General features: G+C 39.9%; 1 protein-coding gene across 2 annotated transcripts in view; it reads left to right on the top strand.

The window, feature by feature from the left end:
- Positions 1-2,798: 2,798 nt before the first annotated feature.
- Positions 2,799-23,385, top strand: part of abcb4 (ATP-binding cassette, sub-family B (MDR/TAP), member 4) — a 28,369-nt gene continuing 7,782 nt past the window's right edge. The window contains exons 1-21 of one of the 2 annotated variants that reach the window (XM_061232190.1): positions 2,799-2,885; positions 6,269-6,342; positions 6,552-6,612; positions 7,569-7,704; positions 8,292-8,337; positions 8,690-8,881; positions 9,668-9,839; positions 10,304-10,428; positions 10,957-11,128; positions 11,319-11,432; positions 12,902-13,012; positions 13,383-13,508; positions 14,775-14,978; positions 15,336-15,506; positions 16,000-16,161; positions 16,492-16,659; positions 17,553-17,699; positions 18,019-18,123; positions 21,753-21,830; positions 22,344-22,427; positions 23,179-23,382. In XM_061232190.1, coding sequence (XP_061088174.1) covers positions 6,275-6,342; positions 6,552-6,612; positions 7,569-7,704; positions 8,292-8,337; positions 8,690-8,881; positions 9,668-9,839; positions 10,304-10,428; positions 10,957-11,128; positions 11,319-11,432; positions 12,902-13,012; positions 13,383-13,508; positions 14,775-14,978; positions 15,336-15,506; positions 16,000-16,161; positions 16,492-16,659; positions 17,553-17,699; positions 18,019-18,123; positions 21,753-21,830; positions 22,344-22,427; positions 23,179-23,382 — 2,646 coding nt within the window. In that variant the 5' untranslated portion in view covers positions 2,799-2,885; positions 6,269-6,274. Of the gene's footprint in view, positions 2,886-2,971; positions 3,106-6,268; positions 6,343-6,551; positions 6,613-7,568; positions 7,705-8,291; positions 8,338-8,689; positions 8,882-9,667; positions 9,840-10,303; positions 10,429-10,956; positions 11,129-11,318; positions 11,433-12,901; positions 13,013-13,382; positions 13,509-14,774; positions 14,979-15,335; positions 15,507-15,999; positions 16,162-16,491; positions 16,660-17,552; positions 17,700-18,018; positions 18,124-21,752; positions 21,831-22,343; positions 22,428-23,178; positions 23,383-23,385 lie in introns of those variants that run through there. The other variant, XM_061232184.1, reaches the window with a different exon arrangement.

The raw sequence follows: 23,385 nt of genomic DNA on the forward strand, positions 1-23,385 counted from the left end.
TTGCAGACAATGGTGCAAAAAGCAAAAACATCCAGTGAGCAGCAGTTTGGCGTGCAAAAACACGCTGTTAATGAGAGAGGTCAGTGGAGAAGGGCCAGACTGGTCGAAGCTGACACGAAAATGACAGTAATGCAAATAACCACACATTACAACAGTAGTATGCAGAAGAGCATCTCTGAACACACAACGCATCAAACCAGTAAGTTGATAAACTACAGCAACAGAAGACCAATAAGTAAAATAATATGTCTAATAAATACCTAATAAAGTACTCTTTTTGAGTCCATATAATTTTTTTCTTGCAATAATATTAGTACATTACATTAACATTACAAGAAATGTATCTGCTGATTATGCAATATCACAATGACTGAGCAAGTCCTTGTGTATACTCAATTTATAGTGGGGAAAAGTCACTGAGACAACTTGACCCAAATTGGTGTGTGCTAATTAGGGCTGTATCTCAAGGTCTGCTTAATGTAAGAATGCAGCCAAAGTATCAAAAGACACTTTATTCTCTCCTCTACTCTAATAATAATTTATTTATCTCCTCTACTATAATTTTGAACATTTGTACATAAAAAACAAAGTTTTATTTCATTGGGTAATAAACTCACCTCAGATTATTGTGATTTTCAGCACATGTAAAAAGGAAGCTGACCTCAGAACACCAAGTCGCATAAAATAGATTTTTTTGTTTTGGAGAAATTAATAGCATAATTTTTCACACTCTATAAGCCTGGTCTCACACTAATTCGAAGACAGGTGACCACTGAAATCAGCCTTCGTCAGCAACTTGATTCAGGCATCAGTTCGTTGCAGTTGCACCCCGTTTTTTTTTTTTACTGTTTGCTCACGGATTATGTGTAATCTATTATTTAATATATCTGTTCATATTTATATGTATTCTATTTCTTACCATCGATTTTTTCCGTTTTCCGACACATTACGGGTAGATACATCTATTATTTAATATATCTGCCCATATTTTATATCTATTATATTTATCCTTGCGATTGCAGAATGTCGTCGTGAGGTGGCGCTTATCCAGGATTTGGAATATTTGCAAAAAAGATCATGTTGGGAGCCGATTATATGACATGGACCATAAACATAAATCAGCACCAACCTCATCTTTAGCAAACAAATGCATTTTATTATCCCTTAAGACAGCTGTGAGATAGTGAAAGAATGCAGAAACAAACGCAGGGATATTGTTATTGCCTCCTTTAATGGATTAGTCAGCACAACTAGTAGGAAATGTTAAGGCGACAGCAAGGTTGAATAAAATATGGTTATTATGGTTAAAAGGCAGCAGGGGCAAACTTATAGTAATTAAAATGGTTACACTTTGGGTTGGGTACACTTTTCCCCTCTTATGTTTAATATGTTTCACTTGATATGAAATTTGGTTCAATGCACTAACTTCATTGGACCACTTACAGGTTATTGGTTGTATAGAGGGACCCCCCAGGATTAATCAAGCTGAAACATAACATGAGCAATCTGAAGAACATGTTTTTACAGGACAGGGCCACCCTACCCCCCATCATCACGGCGTATCCGGTCAGTGGGGAGCTAAGGGGACTCCGACCCCGGAAAGCAGCCGGCCCAGACCGAGTATGTCCGAGACTGCTCAAAGCCTGTGCTGTGGAACTGGGGGAGCCTCTGCAGCATGTGTTCAACCTGAGCCTCCGACTGGGAAAGGTACCAGCAAAGTGGAAGACATCATATGTCATCCCACTCCCAAAGAAACCACACCCCAGCCAGCTCAATGACTACAGGCCAGTCGCTCTAACATCACACATGATGAAGACCATGGAGCGACTGTTACTCAACATCCTCAGACCCCAGCTGAACCTGACCACGTCTGCATGCTTTTAAGCATTTAGTTGCTGTCACATGATTGGCTGATTAAATATTTGCATTAACAAGCTGGTGTACAGGTCTACCTGATAAATTACTCACTGAGTATATGAACCCATTTAAATTGGTTTTACATTACATTTTCACTGACCCCAGAAAGAACAAAATCCAAGCTTTCTCATACAGCAGGCTCTGTCTAATGTCTGGCCACCTTTTGTTCCCTGAACACAGCCCTGGACAGGTCATTATATTTACAACCACACCACGCAACTACACAAACAAAATATCTGAAAAAAAAGAAAAGAAAAAAAAAGAAATTATAAAAGAAATTATCAAAAATGAGTGGTGTATTGTATAATTAAAATTAGGTCTTTGTGGACAAAAAAAAGTGTCAATCTCATAGCTGTAATTGACAGACTAGGTAGTAAGTAAGGTCAAATACAATGGTAGGGTAAAATACTTATTCGGACAACCAGAAGATGGAAAAAACCATACCGGGTGGGAATGGACCCACAGACATAACCAAAGGAAACCATTTCTGTTTGGTAAATGCATATAATTACTATCTTGTTATGTGCATATTATGAAATATATTCATAAAAGCTCCATATTCAGTTTAGTTTTTTTTAAATTTCATATTCAAAGATGGAGCCAAATGTTTCAGCACATTACCTACAGTAATAATAGCAGCCCCCTAACTAGGATTCATTTTAGGGTGGTTTTATACATTTTGGTTTCAGAGTGTAGAAATGACAGCCCTTTTTATACATTTTGTGCTATAACAGCGTTTCCCAGTGTTAAATATATTTCACCAAAAAGCGCGTTGACATACACATAGACATCGGCTACTAAAACTAAACAGATATCCAGATAATGTTCAAATCCGACATTGTCCTTTTATGGGGCGTGTCAAGTGAGCTACCTAGCCTATACACATCACGAAGAATACTAAATGCGCCATAAGAATATAGCTATTCTTTTTGAAAACCTGGATTGTAAAGACGGTAACCGTGCAAAAGGTAAGGTTCAAAGGTTGTTTTGTTGATGTAACTGCGAAAGAATAGCGTGCGTGTGTCAAATCTTAATAAAACCATGCGTCATATTGGTTTGAGGACTACTGTCCTGAGTCACTAGAAGAGAGCTTGGCAGCTCCACAAAGACTAACACCGAATCTGTGTTTGGACACGCAACGCGCAAGGCGAAAAGGCATAGGTTGTAGCTGAAGGCTTTAACGGAACAGTAAGTGGACATGTTTTACACCGATGTTTCTGTTCTTGCAATACTTTCTTATTTTTGCTTATTTCGGGCCGGACTCATGCTAATAGATTTTTCCTTTTGGAAATAATAAACATGTCTCTAAATCAAAATTGGATTTTGGACCTCATCATAGATTTATAACTCAAAACGCACATTCGGACGTCTGGGCATCATAGTGATACCTGTTGTTGGCTGAAAAGCTGGATCAAGCAGTGGCGACTCCTGACCGCAAAATCGAGGAGGCAGAAAATATCTTCTTAAACGAATTATTGGACGTTTTCATCCATTTTCCTTGATTAATAAAATTGCCAATGATGGAAATAATCCATTGGCAGGAAAACACTTAGGTTCTTTCTTCACGCCATATTAGAGAAATTAATCGATTCAATTTCAGACACTTAGTCGCGACAAAGTCTGCAGAATGTAGCTCATTCAGTTTATAGGGACGACGTTGTATTTACAACATACACGAAAAGATCGACTGCGTTGCAATAAACGCTGAATTGTTTAAATCACGAAATTTGCGTATTCATAGATACATCTTTCCCATGAATATTCTCGCAGTATGAGTGCGGAAAATAAAGAGTAGTGACATGTATCAACAAGTATGAATATCGTCGATTTGAATGTGCGCAAATAAATAGTTTTATTTATGTTTTACCTAATTGAGTAAAGGCTACACCTGATAGTACCAACACTTTGTGACTTAATCACATTGTTAATCAAGGAAAATTATAGAAAACAGGTCAAGACCAATAATTAGTTTAAGGGGATATTGATTTCAAATATAACCATTAATTTGATGTAAAGTACAGACTATCTTATTTAATTAGAGGGTAATTTTTACATAGAACCCGCATTTTAAAAGTAAAAGTAATTGGACAACTGCTTGCTTTGCTGTTTCTTGACCAGCTATGTATCTGTTCATCATTAGTTCATGTACACGAAAGCTAATAAATGGTTTTGAGTTGATTCTGAGGATGGAATCCTAATAAGTTGTGAAGAAAACCCTCCCTTTCAAATGTTGATCAAATGAAGAAAACTTTGAAGTATGTAGGCATAGATATATCGAGGTCTACCATAAAGTCCATGCCTGCATAGCCTCAGTGGGTTCATCGCAAGATGCAAACTGGTAAACCTCAAGAACAGAAAGGCCAGGTTATTTTGCAAAAAAAAAAGTACATTTAAAAGCTTGAACAAAATCGTATGGCCAGATGAGATGATTATTAACCAATACATGACAGTCATTGTTTTATTTAAAAACTACTGTGCTAGAGTATAGAGCCAGAATGGCAAGAATTGTGTCACTGTCTCTATAAAAACTATGTACAATCCCCAAGAACTTTATTAGGTATTTATTTGACTTATTTATTTGACTTATGGTCTTCTGCTGCTGTAGCCTATCCAGGTTTGATGCATTGTGTGTATTCTTGCTGTCACCTTCCTGTCAGCTTTGACCAGTCTGTCCATTCTCCACTGACCTCTCTCATTAACAAGGCGTTTTTGCCCACAGAACTGCTGCTCACCAGAGGTTTCTTGTTTTTCGCACGGTTCCCTGCAAACTCTAGAGACTGTTGTATGTGAAAATCCCAGGAGTTCAGCCGTTTCTGAGATACTCAAATCACCTGGCAACAATGATCATTCCATGGTCCAAGTCACTTAGATCACATTTCTTCTCCATTCTGACATTTGGTCTTTAAAACAGCTGAACCTCTTGACCATGTCTGCATGCTTTTATGCATTTAGTTGCTGCCACATGATTGGCTGATTAAATATTTGCATTAACAAGCTGGTGTACAGGTCTACCTAATAAAGTGCTCACTGAGTGTGTATATATACAGTGTTTATAGCTACAGTGGGGTCCAAAAGTCTGAGACCACCAGTGACAATGCTTCTATTTTGCATTCCTTTCTAATTGAATAAAAACTTTTAAATTACAAATTATATTATCAGCATAACATTCTGAGTGAAAAGTTGAATCTCTGAAAAATCTCTTGCCTGAATTTCAGAATTTCTTAGTGTTTGGTATGTCCCCCTTTTGCTTTAATGGCAACGTGCACTCGAGCTGGCATTGACTCTGATAATTCATGTTATCCCAGCCTTATTTGACAATGTTCCAAAGAGTATCTTGTGAATTTTATTGAATGTAAATATTCAATGCAGTTGAAGTCAGGTGATTGTGGATTTCCCAGCACTCCTTTCTCTTCTTTGGTCTTCATTTAGTACTGCTGAAGTTCAATAGGAACAGTGGCTGAAGTGACATCTGCATTTAGATCTATGGGAATGACATCAGTAAATACGGTCAGAAATTGTGGTCGAAAGTCGAAAGCACACTTTCGATGACCATGATGCTTCTGCATTAGTGCAGTATGTAAGGAAAAGCAGAAGAGTTCTCAGGTGACTCTGAGAATATCAATGCAGAATGAGATCAGCAAGAATAGTCAACGTGGTCAGCAAGAATAGTCTGTCGACAACTACGTAGAGAGGGACATTATAGTAGGGTTGCAGACGGTGCATAAACCCCTTATTACAAAGACAAATATACATTTGGTGGTGCTACAACCATAGCTTACACATATGTAAAAAAAAAAATTATGGTCAATTTCTTCACCATATTATTGACAGGTGCAGGTCACAGGTGACAGGTCACTGCAACTCAAAGTTATACTAAAGTTATACAAAATTACATTACATTAATGGCATTTGGCAGACACTCTTATCCAGAGCAACATACAGTTGATTAAGGGCCTTGCTCAAGGGCCCAACGGGTGTGCGGATCTTATTGTGACTAGACTGGGGATCGAACCACCAACCTTGCGGGTCCCAGTCTCTTCCAGGATGACAATGCCTCATCCACAGGGTTTGAGGGGTCACTGAATAGTTTGATGAGTATGAAAATGATGTGAATCATATGCTATGGTCTTCGCAGTTACTATATCTCAATCCAATTGAACACCTCTGGGAGATATTGAACCGATGTGTTAGACAGTGCACTCCACCACCAAAAGATAAACAGTCAAATTGTTACAAAGAATCTAGGGTGCCTAAGACATTTGTATAGTACTGTATGTATAATCCTTGTGCTATATACTATATGCTAAATAACTACTTTGATTAAAATGAGAATAAATGTGACATTTTACAGGTGAAAATGAAAAGTAAAAGCAAGGAAGACATGTCAACGGAAAAGACAAAAGTGGAACAAAATGGGGACTTAAGGTGAACTCTTTATATCTAATCTAAATATCCTTATTACAATTATTTTGAGCATAGTAAGTGCAATTAGAGATTGCTATATTTACACAGCTGTTATTACATGATATTACTCCAACGAAAAAAAAAGAAGAAAAATCACCCAGGAATATTTTCAAAAGAGTTATGCATTTGTAGTTCAAAGTCATCTGTCCAGATAACAATCTCTTTTACAGTGAAGCTAAGGAGAAGGAAGAGCCAAAGGAAAAGATGGAAATGGTCAGCCCAATAGCTATTGTAAGTACGAGATTCTTTCATGTCAATGCTATTCATGCCAATATTATTATTATTATAATGATTTTGTATACCTCTTAGTATTTACAAATTTGGTAGTAATGATGATAGTAGCATTCGTAGTCTTGGCACAGTGAATTTACAACTGAACTGCAATAAACAAAAATATTATAGTTTTTGGTTTCATTGTTTTAAAGAGAATACAGTAGTTTGTAGTTTGATACAGTAGAGTGGCAAGGAAATGTCATAAAAAGGCTACAAATTTCAGATATTTTGTGTGACTAGGTATACATTTAATCAGTAGTATTTACTAGCAGCGTATGCATTAGACAATTGTCCATTAAGTGTATTTATACACAATTGTGGTGCATTTGGTACAGCATCAGCAGTTTCAGCAGGCTATTTCTTCTGGAGAAAATCTCAGAATAGTCTGCAAACGGAACTATGGAAACCACAGGATTGATCACCAGACTAGATGGCAGTATCTTACTCTATTTGATGATGGCAAAAGCTCAATCAGGTCCTTAGACAAATATCAAAAGTTACCAAAGTTGAGTTACATAATTGATATCTCAGAATTTTCTTAAATTGAACAGTTAAGACATATCTTTGGCTCTAAGGCTCTGAGACAGAAGAGGTAAGCATGTTGGAACTATAAAAATCCAAGCTCAGAAACTATCTTGAATGGTGACTTAAGCATTCAAAGTCATATAAGAAATGCAAGCAATGTGTCCTGTTTTCTCAGTTGGGAAATGTTACACACACATGCACACGCACACATATATGTATATGCAAGAGTCCTGACAGAAACCCAGAAGAGTATAGACACATTGACACTTGAACCTACTGTAGCACATTTTAAGAGCAATCTGAAAAGCTACCTCTAAGATGGCTTTTAAATCATTGTAGTTTTATCTTTGTTTTAACATTGCTCGCTTTCCTTTTTTTCGCCATCTCAGTTTCGTTATGCGGATGGACTGGATACATGTCTAATGGTAGTGGGGTTAGTGATGGCTTTGGCCAATGGCGCGGTGCTTCCTCTTATGGCCGTCGTCTTTGGAGATATGACCGACAGCTTTGTGGATGACGAAAGATGTGAGTTAAGTTGCCCAAAGGGATGAAGGGGTGCTTTTGTGTTCATTGTTGTTCATTATGGCGGCACGGATGGTGCAGTGGGTAGCACTGCCGCCTCACAGCAAGGTTCGAATCCTCGTTGGCCAGGGCCTCTCTGTGCGGAGTTTGCATGTTCTCCCCGTGTCTGTGTGGGCTTCCTCCGGGTACTCCGGTTTCCTCCCACAGTCCAAAGACATGCAGTTAGGCTGATTGGAGAGTCTAAATTGCCCGTAGGTATGAGTGTGTGAGTGAATGGTGTGTGTGCCCTGCGATGGACTGGCGACCTGTCCAGGGTGTATTCCTGCCTTTCGCCCAATGTATGCTGGGATAGGCTCCAGCCCCCTGCGACCCTGTTCAGGATAAGCAGGTTAGGATAATGAATGAATGAATGAATGTTGTTCATTGGGTGTGTAAATGTGTCTTTTAGCTGCATTCTTCAGCAATGTACATTTCCATGCACCATTTATGTTTTTTTTTAGATGGGTTGTGTTGTGTGTTTTAATTGTGGTGGTTTTGTCCAGTTCTCTTTTTGTCTTTTTGTTTTAACCCACGCTGTTTCTCAAACCCAGACATAAACTCTTCATCTAATGAAACACTGGGAGAGCAAATGACAAGGTACAGCTACTTATTAATGACCCTGCTTTGTTCTGTTTACTCGCTGAACATACTCTCATCTTTGTTTTTTATACTGTCATTTTATACTAACATTTACATGTAGTACTATCAATTTGTTCAATTGAATATTCACATGTGAGCATAAGTCCAGTACTGTTTCCCAGGGGCAGTACTGTGGTTCCCCACTAGCAAAAACTAGCATTCCCCAGTTACTAGTCAGGTTCTTAATACATATAACTCACTGTCACATTGTAATTTACAGTACAGTGGGGGTAGGTGGGCTACGCCATAACACTATATAGCATATGACAAATGTTTAAGTACAGGCATTTTTCATTGTTTGCCTCCCCAGTCATGCAATTTACTACTCAATCATGGGAGCCGTTGTGATGGTGGCCGCTTATCTACAAGTAGCCTTATGGACACTGGCTGCCGGACGACAGGTCAAAAGGTTGAGGAAACTGTTCTTCCATGCCATTGTGCAGCAGGAGATTGGGTGGTTTGATGTCAACGAGACGGGACAACTTAACACCCGCTTGACTGAGTGAGTGAATCTTTCATTTATGTAGCGTTTCGTTTGATTCTGTTTAGGGAACCATAGACGGAAGATGGGAAAACTTTTTTGCAATATAGACTCACGAAGCACTTTATTGTAAACCTACTTGTTCATGTGATGATCTAGTCAGTCTGTTGTGTGGCAGCGGGGCAATGCGCAAAATCATGCAGATACGGGTGAGGAGCTTCAGTTACTGTTCACATCAACCATCAGAATAGTGAAAAGATTTTATCTGATTTTGACCATGGCTAGATTTTTGGTGCCAGATGGGCCATTTTGAGTATTTCTACAACTGCTGATCTCCTGGGATTTTTACACACAGTCTCTGGAGTTTGCAGAGAATGGTGCAAAAAAACTGAAAACATCCAGTGAGCAGCAGTTCTGCAGGCAAAAACATCTTGTTAATGAGAGAGGTCAGAGGAAAAGGACCAAGTAACGCAAATAACAACACATTACAACAGTGGTATGCAGAAGAGCATCTCTGAACACACAACATGTGGATAGGCTCTAAGTGGATAGGCTACAGCAGCAGAAGACTAATAAGTCTAACAAATAAGTCTAATAAATACTTAATAAAGTGATCACTGAGTGTACACTAAAGGAAGCCATTTTAGCTGTTGTACAGTATATAGAACAAATCAAGCTTATTGATACATTCTCGAGAGGCTGAAAGAAGCCAAGAGCTGTGAGCAGTTATTTTTACGAGTACAAGCTACTCAAAGGGGTCACTATCAATTTAGTTTCATTTATTAACTGTGCTTTCATTTTTCCCAGTGATATTCACAAAATCAATGAGGGCATTGGTGACAAACTGGGGATGCTGTTACAGTCCTTGACCACGTTTATAGCAGGGTTTGTGATCGGCTTCATAAAGGGCTGGAAACTCACCCTGGTCATCCTGGCCATCAGCCCCGCCCTGGGAATTTCTGGTGCAGTGCTCTCTAAGGTGAGGGCAAGCAGGCCTGCAATAATGTATGAGGCTTCCATTGTCCCATTTTTTTTGGGGGGGGGTTTGTTTTGTGGTTTTTTTAAGCCCTCCCCCACCCAATTAGGGGGACAACTTTTCACATAAATACTGAATTTTACAAACGTAGTAATACAATTGACATACGTTAAACAATATTTCATTGAATAGGAAAGTCAGTGCCATACATACAATGAACAGAAAATAATGACAAATAAAGAATAATCCTAAAAAAAACCCCAATCATATCTTAACAATTATAATAGTTTTCTCCTCTTCCAAAAATGTTTACAGTTTTAGTGCTCTTCTTTATGCAAATCGTTCATTCTGACTAAAGGATTCATTTTTCTTGTTTTTTATTTACATTTGTGGCCTATCACCAACCCCTGTCCCCAGTGTTTGTGTCTGTCTCAGAGATACTCACCAGGCTTTTTTGGCCCCTTCAGCTCATGACGTCATACACATCCAAGGAGCAGACGGCGTACGCCAAGGCTGGGGCAGTGGCTGAGGAGGTCATCTCAGCAGTGCGCACGGTCATGGCCTTCAGTGGACAACAAAAAGAGATCGACAGGTAGGCGGGGAAGGTGCTGCTTTTACAGTATTGGGTTTATGTTGTGGTTCAGGAATACATGCAGAAAGGTTAGCCAGCTGTAATAACTTCAGCAAAAACCTTTGAAGCCTGCCCACATGGAGACTTGGACAGAGCATTGTCATGTTGTTTGTTTCTTAGGTTAGAAATGAAGATGCTGACTGTATTATTTCAGATTCAAAGAGCCCTGTACAAGAGTGGGCTGGGGTAGCCTGAATGCATGTTTTCGGGCCAGATTTCTCAACTTTGAATTAGGACATTATGCATGATTTTCTGTATGAGTTGCATATAATCTTATTTGGTCATTGCTAAAATATTAATGATAATAGATGATTATTTCAGTAAATAATATATTAGGTGACTATAAACAGAAATTCTATTGTAATTTGATTATATTGCAAGCTAGTTCAGACAGGCCTGCGGTCGATGGAAATGGTAAACACAGATAGAGGAGAGAGGTTTAAGGTTTTATCTGTCTTAAAACCATATCAAATCCATATCTTCCCCAAGGTATCACAGAAATTTAGAGGATGCCAAGAATGTGGGTGTGAAGAAAGCCATAACTGGCAACATAGCAATGGGCCTAACCTTCATGATGATATACATGTCGTATGCCCTGGCCTTCTGGTATGGCAGCACTCTAATTCTGGCTGGCGAGTACACCATTGGGTCAGTGCTAGCGGTGAGTGTGTCACTTTTATGTTATGCTGTACTATGAATAGAACCCAATACAGTTTCACCACCCTGATTACACTATTTCTTCCTTCTACACTATGGACATGACTACAGCTGGGACTGCAATAGTGAGTTGAAGTTTGTCATCACTTTGGTGCTTCATTTTGTGATATTAACGCACACAATTTTTTTGTCAGGTTTTTTTTGCAGTCATCATTGGCGCCTTTGCGTTGGGACAAACCACGCCAAACATACAAACATTCGCCGTGGCGCGGGGAGCCGCCCACAAGATTTACAGCATCATTGACAGTGTGAGTGCTCAAACCTGGCCACAAATGGATGTTTCTGCAGGACAATAATGCAAAGGAGGCCTCAAAACCAACCAGGAAATGACCACAAAAATTATGTTACAATCACCATCCCGATCTCTGGACGTGAAACTGAACAAATATGTGTGGTTTGAAATGACGATGTTGACCCACAATCTCAATTAAAAAGATCTGAAAGACCTCGAAAGATTCTGTAGGGAGAAATAGTCAGAGCTTCCCGCAATATATTCACTAATCTAATGACTTGGCAGTATTTTCCTTGCAAAGGGAGGGTGCAGAAAGTACTGAAAACAGGGGTGAAATGTTTTTGGAATTCAAATATCTGTTTTATATTTTTGCTATAGTATTGTTTTAGAACTGGTATAGAGATACCTAAGCTGGTTTTGTTGTCAAATTCAGAATTTTGGTATCGTGACTAGACAGCAATACTGGGACATTGACCGTTTTGTGATTTATCCTTATTTTAAAGTTTGATTAATTTGTTACTGTTTGACGTCAGCCACAGGAGTGCAGGAGCTGGAGAGTTTACATTAACTCCTCTCTGAGCATAAACTTCAGTTGAACTTTGAGGCTGGACGAGACTTCCTGTCTCAGTGTAGGCAGCGTTTCTCTTCAGATTTCTTTCCATGGATGGTTTTGTCTCTGAAGAGGGTGTAGTCATTCAGAAGGGTCACGTACAATCTTTTCTTAGACTAAAGCTAACCAAACAAACAGGGAAGAAACAGGCATTTGAGGAACAGAGAGCGATTTAAAAAAAACATTAAAAAATCCAGCTAAAATAAACCAGAGTCGCAGGGGTTTCCTTAGATTGTTCTGAAGCAAGGATCAGAGCAGCTAGCCCAGAATGCACCAGGGGGGGAAAAGGGTATTTCTTTTCATTGGTCCATGTGGTATTTCCTTTTCTTAATATTTGGAATACAGTGAAGAATGATGGCTAAAATATACTGTATGTGTGTGTTATGTCGGCATCAATAATTAGCTTCATTAAATTACCTTTAATACGAGGTGTGGTTCCAGAAAAGTAAAATGACTGTAAATGGCCCAATTTGTTATCCGTGTTTTTCCGCAATTGGACGATGAAGCAGAGAATACCTTCCAAACTGATGCTACCTCTCCTTGAGCTACAACGTTGTGGTTGTGCTTTGCCCCGTGGTATTTCTTGGCCCCCGTCGGTACTGGCATGGTCAGCATTCAATGCTCATGCTGGGACACGGCACCTAAGGGCACCATTCGGGGGCCCTACAGTTTGGGCAGTTTCTGGGCAAGCTATGAGCTTTGAGAAATGAGTGGTCTCTGATGCACAAGCAGTTCCTCTGGGGATTCTCTCATATCTCAGACATTCTCTCCACTGACTGTGACGTGAGAACCCTAAGAGAACACGTCTGGCAAAATAAAAGTTTTTGCCACGGCTGAGCATAATGTAAAAAAGACTGTCTCAATCCTTTTTCCAGAAACCCAAAATCAACAGCTTTTCGGATGAGGGCTATAAACCAGATCTAGTTAAAGGGAATATCGAATTCCAGAACATCAATTTCATGTACCCATCACGACCAGACATCAAAGTAGGTGACCTACGTTTTGATATCATCTCATTTCTTTTCAAGATATTCAGCATATTCATAGCTAATTACAATTAGGGGGAACTCTCTCGAGATCCAAAAATCAAGAATTACATTAAGCATTATTTACATATTACAATTTAGTTTGACTATTTGTTATAGTGAATCATTCATTCTTAAATCATCAACCAGCAATCAACAATGATATCAATTAGTGCATTGTAGTTTGCTGTGGTCAGTATTCGTGTTGCTTAGTATTGTTACTCATTATTCATTTAGTTTTGAGACTTGTGAATTATTTATTCTCAACCAAGACCCATGGAGCATGTACATGGCGTATGACTGGTCGTAATGTGTTGTGTTTGGTCCTCAGGTCCTGAATGGCATGAATTTGAGGGTGAGCTGTGGGCAGACCATGGCCCTCGTGGGCAGCAGTGGCTGCGGGAAAAGCACAACCGTCCAGCTGCTGCAGAGGTTCTATGACCCACAGGAAGGAGCGGTAAGCAGGGCTTACAGTTCTCAGGCACGGTGCCAAAAAAAGAAATAAGAGAAAACACCACAACCACTCACAAGTCAAGATAATACGTAACTTTGCTACTCTCCCTCTAAAATTATAATATATACTGGAGGAATTTAATTCCGCGTAATAGGCTATATCAATATGATAACATCCCTTCTTTTGTCTTAAAACGTAAATGGCATAACACGATCCCACATGTCTTTGTTTTTGTTCTGGATGCGTCCTATCCAATTAATTTCAGTCTTGCAACCATTGATTGTAATTGAAACGGAAGTGAAAAATGAACGGAAGATGGGCTTGGGTTGAAGAAAATGGTGGGGATGGGCAACCGCCTAACATTTGGTGCAAGAAATTCTGTGAAGCTGCTTTTTGCACGGTGTGTGACTTAAACAGTTGAAAAAAATTTACCTTAAACGCTACAAGCTTTAACATGGATAGAATTCTTAGTTGGCTATTATGATGATGATCTTGGCAAAGTTATAACATAGTATCCAGATTATTCAGTGTTTCCCGCAATGGTTTATAGTTAAGGCGGGCCGCCTTAACTAACGTTGGATTAAAAAGGTAAGTCGAATAAAAAGAAAAATATGAAATAATAAATCCGACTTCGAACAGCGGCATTTACCGGTTTAAAATAACATTGCGCGGTCATTGAATCGCTATCAAATTGAAAAGTGTGATTGTAACTAATCATAACTCCATAAAATACCAGAATAACTTGTAATATTTCGGTAATGAGTAACCAAATTTTGTCATGGTATAGCATATCCATGACTTTTGCACGTGTGTGTGTCAACATTTATAAATAGACTAGTGGCTATTTATAACATTCTCCTCTGTCTGTACCCCTGTATAACTATTTTTGAGTTGCCAGACGTATAGAAAGCATACAATTTTTACTAACCTTAACTGATCTAATTGACACCAATGCATGTAGCAGGCCACTATGAAGCCGGTTTATATTTACCCCAGTTGAATTGCGAGTTTATATGGTGAGCATACAAGTTATGTTCTTCCTGGTCATCTCACCTCTGAACCGCTGAAGCAACATCATATCCCCCAGACAAGGCATGCTGTAATGTGTACATGGCGGTTGCAAGGGCATAGCTGTCGAGATACTGCAGGAGGTCCACGATGCACAAGAGCGAACAAGAGAAGACCACAATGTACTGATGTGCATGTGTGAGTCGGTGTTTGGTTTGTTATGTAGTGCACTCTTCAGCCTGTGTCTTGTATGATTTCCAGATCAGCATTGATGGACATGACATCCGCTCCTTGAACGTTCGTAGTCTGAGGGAGATGATTGGCGTGGTGAGCCAGGAGCCAGTGCTCTTTGCCACCACCATTACTGAGAACATCCGCTACGGCCGTTTGGACGTGACCCAGGCAGAAATCGAGCAGGCCACACGTGAGGCCAATGCCTACGACTTCATCATGAAGCTCCCTGATGTAAGACCTCCGAGGATGAAAATCTGGGGAAAAAGGCTGTGAAACTATGTTTTGCGTTAAAAAAAAAAAAAACTCCCCTATGACATGTGACCTGTATCTCGAGTTATGACATAGCACAGTTATGAACAGATGTGTTAGAGGTCAGAAAACCACTGATTGTAGGTTCCTCAAATAGATACATGAATTGCAATTTAACAGATTCCAGTTTGTAGAATATATTATCTTCTAGTAAACAGAGCTGATGTTTATCTATTTTATCTACATATAAGTAAATGTATATGAAATGTGTGTATTGAGTACAGAGTGATAGAAGTTAAGTTGTAATAAAGAGAGTCGAACATGACCTGTCATGTGCAGAAATTTGACACCCTGGTGGGAGACAGGGGTACCCAGCTGAGTGGTGGTCAGAAACAGAGGATTGCCATCGCCCGTGCTCTCGTTCGCAATCCTAAAATACTCCTCCTGGATGAGGCCACATCTGCCTTGGATGCAGAGAGTGAGACGGTTGTACAGGCTGCACTGGACAAGGTATTGCTTCATGAATTATGAGCTGAGGATTGAAAACTAATGTAATTATGAACTTGAGTTTTGAAATAGATATTCAGTGCATTTAAATGTATATATATTTTGCTTTTGCCTATTGTAGTGTTAATCGAACCACTGTGTAACTTTATTTGTTTTTGTAAGTTATTTTACATACCTTTATGAAGACCATTGTATTTGGCCAACTCATTTTTCTTTTAGAGGTCACGTTTGCTCCAGTGTATTTCTCTTAAAGAGTATTATTGCTTCGTTATCTGACAAGAATAATTCACTATGTAAGTCTAATTAGGGTGTCAAATAAAAATACCAAATTTCCAGAAAGAGTTTCAAAAAACTTTGGACTTGCCAGACCATAAGAAGAACATACTGCACATGAGCATTCTCTCATTCTGCAAATGAAACCAACCATCAGAGAGTCTGAATGCTGAATACGAGTGTTAACTATGTTATAATAGAATTATCGTATTCAACTCTACAGGTGAGACAAGGTAGGACGACCATCGTGGTGGCCCACCGACTTTCAACGATTCGCAATGCCGATGTCATCGCTGGTTTTGAGAACGGCCGGATCGTGGAACTTGGCACCCACAGAGAGCTGATGGCCCGAAATGGAGTGTACCACACCCTGGTCACCATGCAGGTATGTGAGAATGGACTTCTTACACAACATCTTGTACATGGACTGGATCCTCCTTGAAATGGCATGAATTGTAAGGCGTGTGACTGCTCACTACTGTTGGATGGTTCATGGATGATGTACTCTATGATTTGAATTTTGTTTCTGGAAGAATTCACCTAATGGCAAAGATGTTCCCTTAATTACAAAGTAATTCACTGTGATGTAAAGTATTAACTTCATGAAATTTTATTGAAATGTTCTCCCAATGACATGAGGTGTTTTCACAGGGTGATTTTGTAATCACACTGTTGTGCTTTACTCCTGGAGGTAATTGTGTGTTTTTTTTTCAAGACGTTCAAGACTGCCGCATCCATGGATGAGGAGGAGGAGGAGGTCATTGTAGACCAGAAAAGTCCATCTGTCATGTCCGAGTCCAGCCTCTTCAGGAGGAAGTCGACCAAAACGTCCCCTGAAGATACAAAGGCAGACCAGAAGAAAGATAAAAGTGACGAATCAGAGGCAGGAATTTCATTTTCAAGTCAATATATTTCAATAAAGCATCTAGGGACAACATTCCTTTGAAAAGCTGATGTTTCAGTGTTGTGAGCTACAGGTAACTGTCAAAATAAGGCAAAACACTTTCCTGGGTGGGTTCCTGGGTTAATTAAGCAATTAACATACAAGCATGCTGACAGTCGTCTGTATACATAATGGGCTGGCTCAGTTGCCTATTATTTTGGCTACCCCAACGAGAAGAAGAGATGTCAGTGACTTTGAAAGAGGGGTGGTTGTTGGGGCATGTTTAGCAGGAGCTGAGGTGACAAAGACAAAGGCTGAACTTGCTGATGTTTAATAAAAAATGCAAAAAAAGGATGTGACATTCAAATAATTTCAACAAACATTGACATTGTTGGCAATTCATGCATTTTTGTATTATACAGCATAATTGTACAGTAGAATCACCTCACAGTAATTACTACCTGCCAGAACATGAGGAACATTGGGTAAGGTGATGTTGATTCCGAGGGTCAAAATGGGCAACCAACTGGGGATGTTGCATTGGTTCAAGGCAAGGCAAAACAGATGGGCAATTCTGAATCAGATGACTACAACTATCAATCTACGGTATTCATTTAATCAAAAACAACCTATTGAGAACTTCGCAGTATGGGATAATGTGGTTGGTATTCCTTTTATTTTGGCAGTTACCTGACATTTCTTTAGCTCTGAACTGGAGTCCATGTCTTGTGATTCTGTGTGAAGTGTGAAGTGATGTCATGTGATTCTCTCTGGTTCAGGTGTAGAATGGGAAGTCTTGTCATGTGATTCTTTATGGTTCACAAGGAAAATGGGAAGTGCTGTCATATGATTCTTTGGAGTTAAACTGCGTGTCGTGATTCTGTCTGGTTCAGGAGGAGAAGGTCCCACCAGTTTCATTTCTGAAGGTGTTGCGCCTGAACCGTCCAGAGTGGCCCTACATCGTGGTGGGCGTTTTGTGTGCCACAATCAACGGGGGCATGCAGCCCGCTTTCGCCATAATCTTCTCCAAAATTATTGGGGTAGGTTCTCCCAGCAATTAGGGACAGGATCTTTTATCAGTATTAAATTCCTTCCTATCTGGGATTGAACCCAACCATATTCTTCCTGGAGGATTCCTTCCAGGACTCAATCAAGATTTGTACTTGTCATGTACCAAGTGACATGCAAGTGTTCTTTTGTTTCCTTCTTAAACATAGTTTGGTGAATTCTGGATCACCAAATGTTAATGCCAAAACTGTTTGTGCATGTAAAGTGCATATATGGAGAAAGTGTAAGTTAACCTTTTGCTTTGACTAATTTCAAATTCAGATGATGTATTTTTCTCTCTCCTTGTTTCAGGTATTTGCTAAAACAGACCCACTTATCGTCGAACAGCAGTCCACGTTCTTTTCCCTGATGTTTGCGGCTCTTGGAGTCATTTCCCTTGTCACAATGTTTTTTCAGGTACCGTTCCTATTGGTTATCTACATGAATTCACATTTCCACACCAAAAAATCACATCCTTCTGAAATAATTTACCTAGAGCAGGGGTGCACAGCAAGGGCTTTTGTGGCAACTTCTGCTCTTAATTATTCAATTGGCTCAATCATACCGCATCTTGGTGATTTGTATAAGCACCATCTACAGTCACAGACTGCAGGTGTATCCTAAAGATTTCACTGTGATCCAGTACAGGAGTGTAACCAGTGTAATCTCAAGACCTGTGCACCCCTGACCTAGAGGAAATGTAAGCTAACCCACCACTCTTGCTTCCTCAAAGAAAATGTCCAGTGGTGAATCTAAGGTTGGCTGTCTTCAGTTGGCTGTATGCTACATCACATTGCCATGGTGGGATAAAGTCCAGAACCCTTTTAAGAATGACTCCAAAACCTGAGTTCAAAGTTCAAACTATGATTAATCTTTCCCCCTTTTCTTCCCAATTTAGAATGACCAATGGCATATATACACTCACTGAGCACTTTATTAGGTAGACCTGTACACCAGCTTGTAAATGCAAATATTTAATAAGCCAATCATGTGGCAGCAACTAAATGCATACAAGCATGCAGACACGATCATCGGTGTCAGACAGGGTGGTTTGTATATCTCAGAAACTGCTGATCTCCTGGGATTTTCAGGCACAACAGTTTCTGGAGTTTCAGCAGACAGTTGTGTGAAAAACAAAAAACATCCAGTGAGCAGCAGTTCTGTGGGCAAAAGTGCATTGTTACTTGGGGTGTCTCGGTGGCGCAGCCTGTAGAGCACTGACCGCATGCTCAGTGCGAGCCGCGACATCGGCAGTTCAAATCCGACCATCCGACATTTGTCGCATGTCTTCCCCTCTCTCTCACTCCCATTCTTCCTGTCTCTCTATACTATATACTGTCCAATAAAGCTGAAAAAGGCCTAAAAAATATCTTAAAAAAAAAAAAAGTGCATTGTTACATTACATTACATTAATGCCATTTGGCAGACGCTCTTATCCAGAGCGACGTACAACAAAGTGCATACCCATAACCAGGGATAAGTGCGCTGAAAGACCCTAGAGGGAGGTACAATTTCAACTGTTATCTGTACAACAAAGATAAGGACCTGGGCCTATTTGAATTATTTTTTATTTTTTATTTTTTTTGTTAGAAAAGAAGGAAGAAAGTTGAGTAGAAGCGGCTTGTTCTATGGTTTTAGAAAGAAAAGGAAGAAGAGATACAGGGCGGTAGTTCTGGATGATGGAGGGATCCAGAGTAGGCTTTTTTAGCAGCGGAGTGATGTGGGCCCTCTTGGAGGATGCTGGAAAACAGCCAGAAGACAGGGAGGAGTTGACAAGGGAGGTGACAAATGGGAGAATGTCAGGTGTGATAGTCTGGAGAAGAGAAGAGGGGATAGGGTCAAGGGCACAGGTTGTAGGGCGGTGGGAGAGCAGGAGTTGAGAAATATCAGAGTCTGTGAGGGGGGAGAAAGTTGAAAAGGAAGGGGTGGGCCTAGAGGGGGGGAAGGGCACAGTGAGGGGGGTGGTGGTTGTAAAGGATCTGCGGATGTCTGTGACCTTTTCATCGGAAAAATCAGCAAAGTCATCAGCAGCGAAGGAGGACTGAGGTGGAGGAGGTGGTGCGTTGAGGAGAGAGGAGAAAATAGAGAACAGTTTCCGGGGGTTAGAAGTAGAGTTCTGAATTTGTGTTTGATAGTAATGAGAGAGGAGAAGGGCCAGACTGGTCAAAGCTGACAGGAAGGTGACAGTAACACAAATAACCACACATTACAAGTGTTATGCGGAAGTGCGTCTTTGAAGAGCAGAAGACCAATAAGTCTTAAAAATAAGTAATAAATACCTAATAAAGTGCTCACTGAGTGTATAAGTACGTATATACAGTGGGCTCCAGAATTATTAATAAAAATGAAGAAGGTTGCGTATAATAAACAACATGGATAATAATCTATATATAGAGATTGGTTGTGTCTTTGGGTCTCAAAAAGAAACAAAATGGCACCTCTATACCAACTCTTTCATGTTTCGGCCATACACACCATCAACATTGGCAGCAAATGTGGAATGTATACAAGTAGAAGCACCACATACCTACTGAGGTGGGTCATTGATGTTTTGGAAATGCTTTGCTGCCAGTGGTAGAACAAAGTACCAGAATATTTTGGCAGAAAATCTTGTTGTCTCTGCTAGGAAGCTGAGACTTAGCTGTCCAGCATTTGCTCAGGTTGCTGTCCAGCATTCTGTTAAAAACATAATTTTTTTATTTTATTTTTATTTGACCTTTATTTATACAGGGAAGTCCCTTGAGAGCAAGCTCTCATTTTCAAGGGTGCCCTGTTTACAAAAAACATATATAAAAGATACAGGTTGCAACAGACAAGATAAGAGCAGACAAAAAACAAGTTATAAAAAACAGATAATAAGTGATAAGACACTAAAAATCAGGTAAAACACGAGCAGTTCTCGAGCAGTTTGCAATGAATGCAAAAAAATCCCACCCTGGGCTGGTGAGACTTAAGGAGTTAACTCACAATCCTGCTGCATGATGTAACTGAACCGCCAAGGCCAACTCATCAATCATAAACCTGGTAGCAATAACACGTGCCAAACTGTGGACCGAATAACACTCCCACCGAATAACACTCCCCTGATTTAATGGCAATCGCTTATTCCGCTCTTCTAAATTCAGTGTTTATATGTGTGTAACATCCTCTATTCAATTTGTGGACTCATAGCTGTGCAGTATACAGGAATATTAGAATAGTTTTACACCTCCAATTCTCACCTAAAATAAACCTGCATGTCTTCAAGTAGTAGCTCAAATTAATCAGGATTGTTTTCCAAATGTCGCTTCCCCAATGTCATGGGTATCACAGCCTTGTGCATTACCAAGAATATTTTTGTGATCTTATTTTTGTGTATTTTCTATATAGAATAAATGTTATACGGAGAACTGAGTAGTATTCATAAGTATTGCCGGACAGGGGAAGAGCCAGTGGGGAGATGGCTCAGGCGGTACACAGAGGTAAACACCAGACAGAGTGAGAGATGCAGTTATCAGGCAATTGTACGCTACAATACAAACCACTTGTGAGAAGACAACAACCTCACATAGCCCAGTGGTCTGCTCTGGATGCTAATGATTTAAAACATGACATCATTTTATACAAAGTCTGTAAACTAGTAATATTTAAATTCCATTATTCTGGTTGGCAGGGATCACTTGATATTGCAGTGATTGGTTAAACATGAGTTTGATAGGCAGTTATGCCTAATCCTTTGCCTACATTTTTATATTTAAATAAAAGACAAAAAAGTAAAATAAATCTGGCTAAATATTTGCTTATCATTCTTTTCTCAAATTAACGGACAATACCGACTGTGATAAGATTTAAGGCCTCTGTTTGGGCTACTGCTGATAACCAGGCAACTGAACGTGTCGTCTCAAATTATTTTTCATCAAATACGTAGCTATTCAAACAGTCCATTCAGTCATCAACGGTCTGAAGAACGATCGTGTGGTTCATACACTAATCTCAATGAAAGACTTATGGTGACTGCAATTTGTAATAAGTTACTTAATATAAAGATATGTATCTTATCTCCACAGGGCTTCAGTTTTGGAAAGGCTGGGGAGATTTTAACCATGAGACTGAGATTTATGGCTTTCAAGGCAATGCTGAGACAGGTAGTGTACATTTTTATGTTAAAAATGTATTTGTAAGATGTATGCATGTAAAATGTCTTTGAACACTGAGAGAAAAATATGATATACATCAGAAAATGATTATGTCTAGGAGAGCAGCTGGATGGTCACAAAAAATATTGGCACTGTGAATGAATATTACCACTTATTACCACTTATTGTTTGTTTAATATTGACTGTTATTCCTGCAATTGTTCCTGGTCTTGGCTCTTAAATTGTATTAATTGTTTACCTGAAATGTATTTTTCTGTGTTGGTTTATTTATAAGTATTTCAGTATTATATATGCACATACTGCATAATTCTTAGGAATATTATGAATAACTGTTAAGCATATTTTAACAATATGTCAACATTATCAGCACATGCTCTTTCTACTTTCTAATTGTGTACATCATTAAATAAGTGGAAAAATGAAATGAAACATTAGTTGAAAATCCCTTCTTTAGATCATCTGCCTTCATGCTGTCATATAATCACGTGACCCTGTTTGCAGGAGATGGGCTGGTTTGATGACCCTAAGAACAGCGTGGGGGCCCTTACAACCCGGCTTGCCACAGACGCTGCCCAAGTGCAAGGTGTAAGTCAATGTGTGGCAGCTGAGAACGGCATGCCATTTCTTCAGGTGGCCACATTACTCAATCTCCTGGCAGCTCTATGGCCACACTATGCCATGACATCATCCCAGTTCAGTTTGTTTGTGTACCAATAGAACAGTAGACCCACTGCAGTAGACGCACAGTAGGCTCATTGTGGTAGACCCAGTAGACCTACAGTAGCCCCACTGCAGCAGACCCAGAGCAGACCCACAGCAGACCCACTGCAGTAGACCCAGTAGACCCACAGCAGACCCTCTGCAGTAGATCCAGTAGACCCACTGCAGCAGACCCACTGCAGCAGACCCAGTAGACCCAGTAGACCTACTGCAATAGACCCAGTAGACCCAGTAGACCTACTGCAATAGACCCAGTAGACCCAGTAGACCCACTGCAGCAGACCCACTGCAGCAGACCCAGTAGACCCAGTAGACCTACTGCAATAGACCCAGTAGACCCAGTAGACCTACTGCAATAGACCCAGTAGACCCAGTAGACCTACTGCAATAGACCCAGTAGACCCACAGCAGACCCACTGCAGTAGACTCCCACGTAAATAAAACTAGTATTTTCTTCTTGTATAATCAATAGTGAGAGAGCTTTCAGGAATTTGGATGAATTCATACGCCTGTACATGGCGTATGAATTCATATGTACCATGCCTATAACAGAGCATATGTACTCTATACCCTCTACCATTTCTATAACATGACTTATGTATACCTTATCTGATAGGCAACAGGTATCAGGTTGGCCACGATGGCCCAGAATGTGGCCAACATGGGGACGTCTATCATCATAGCAATGGTGTATGGCTGGCAGCTTACCCTGCTCATACTGGCCATTGGGCCTCTGTTGGTAATTTCTGGAACAATCCAGATGAAGACGCTGAGCGGACACGCTAGCAAGGACAAGAAAGAGCTGGAGGTGGCAGGGAAGGTA

The sequence above is a fragment of the Conger conger genome, chromosome 1, assembly GCF_963514075.1.
Source record: "Conger conger chromosome 1, fConCon1.1, whole genome shotgun sequence".
Lineage (NCBI taxonomy): Eukaryota > Metazoa > Chordata > Actinopteri > Anguilliformes > Congridae > Conger > Conger conger.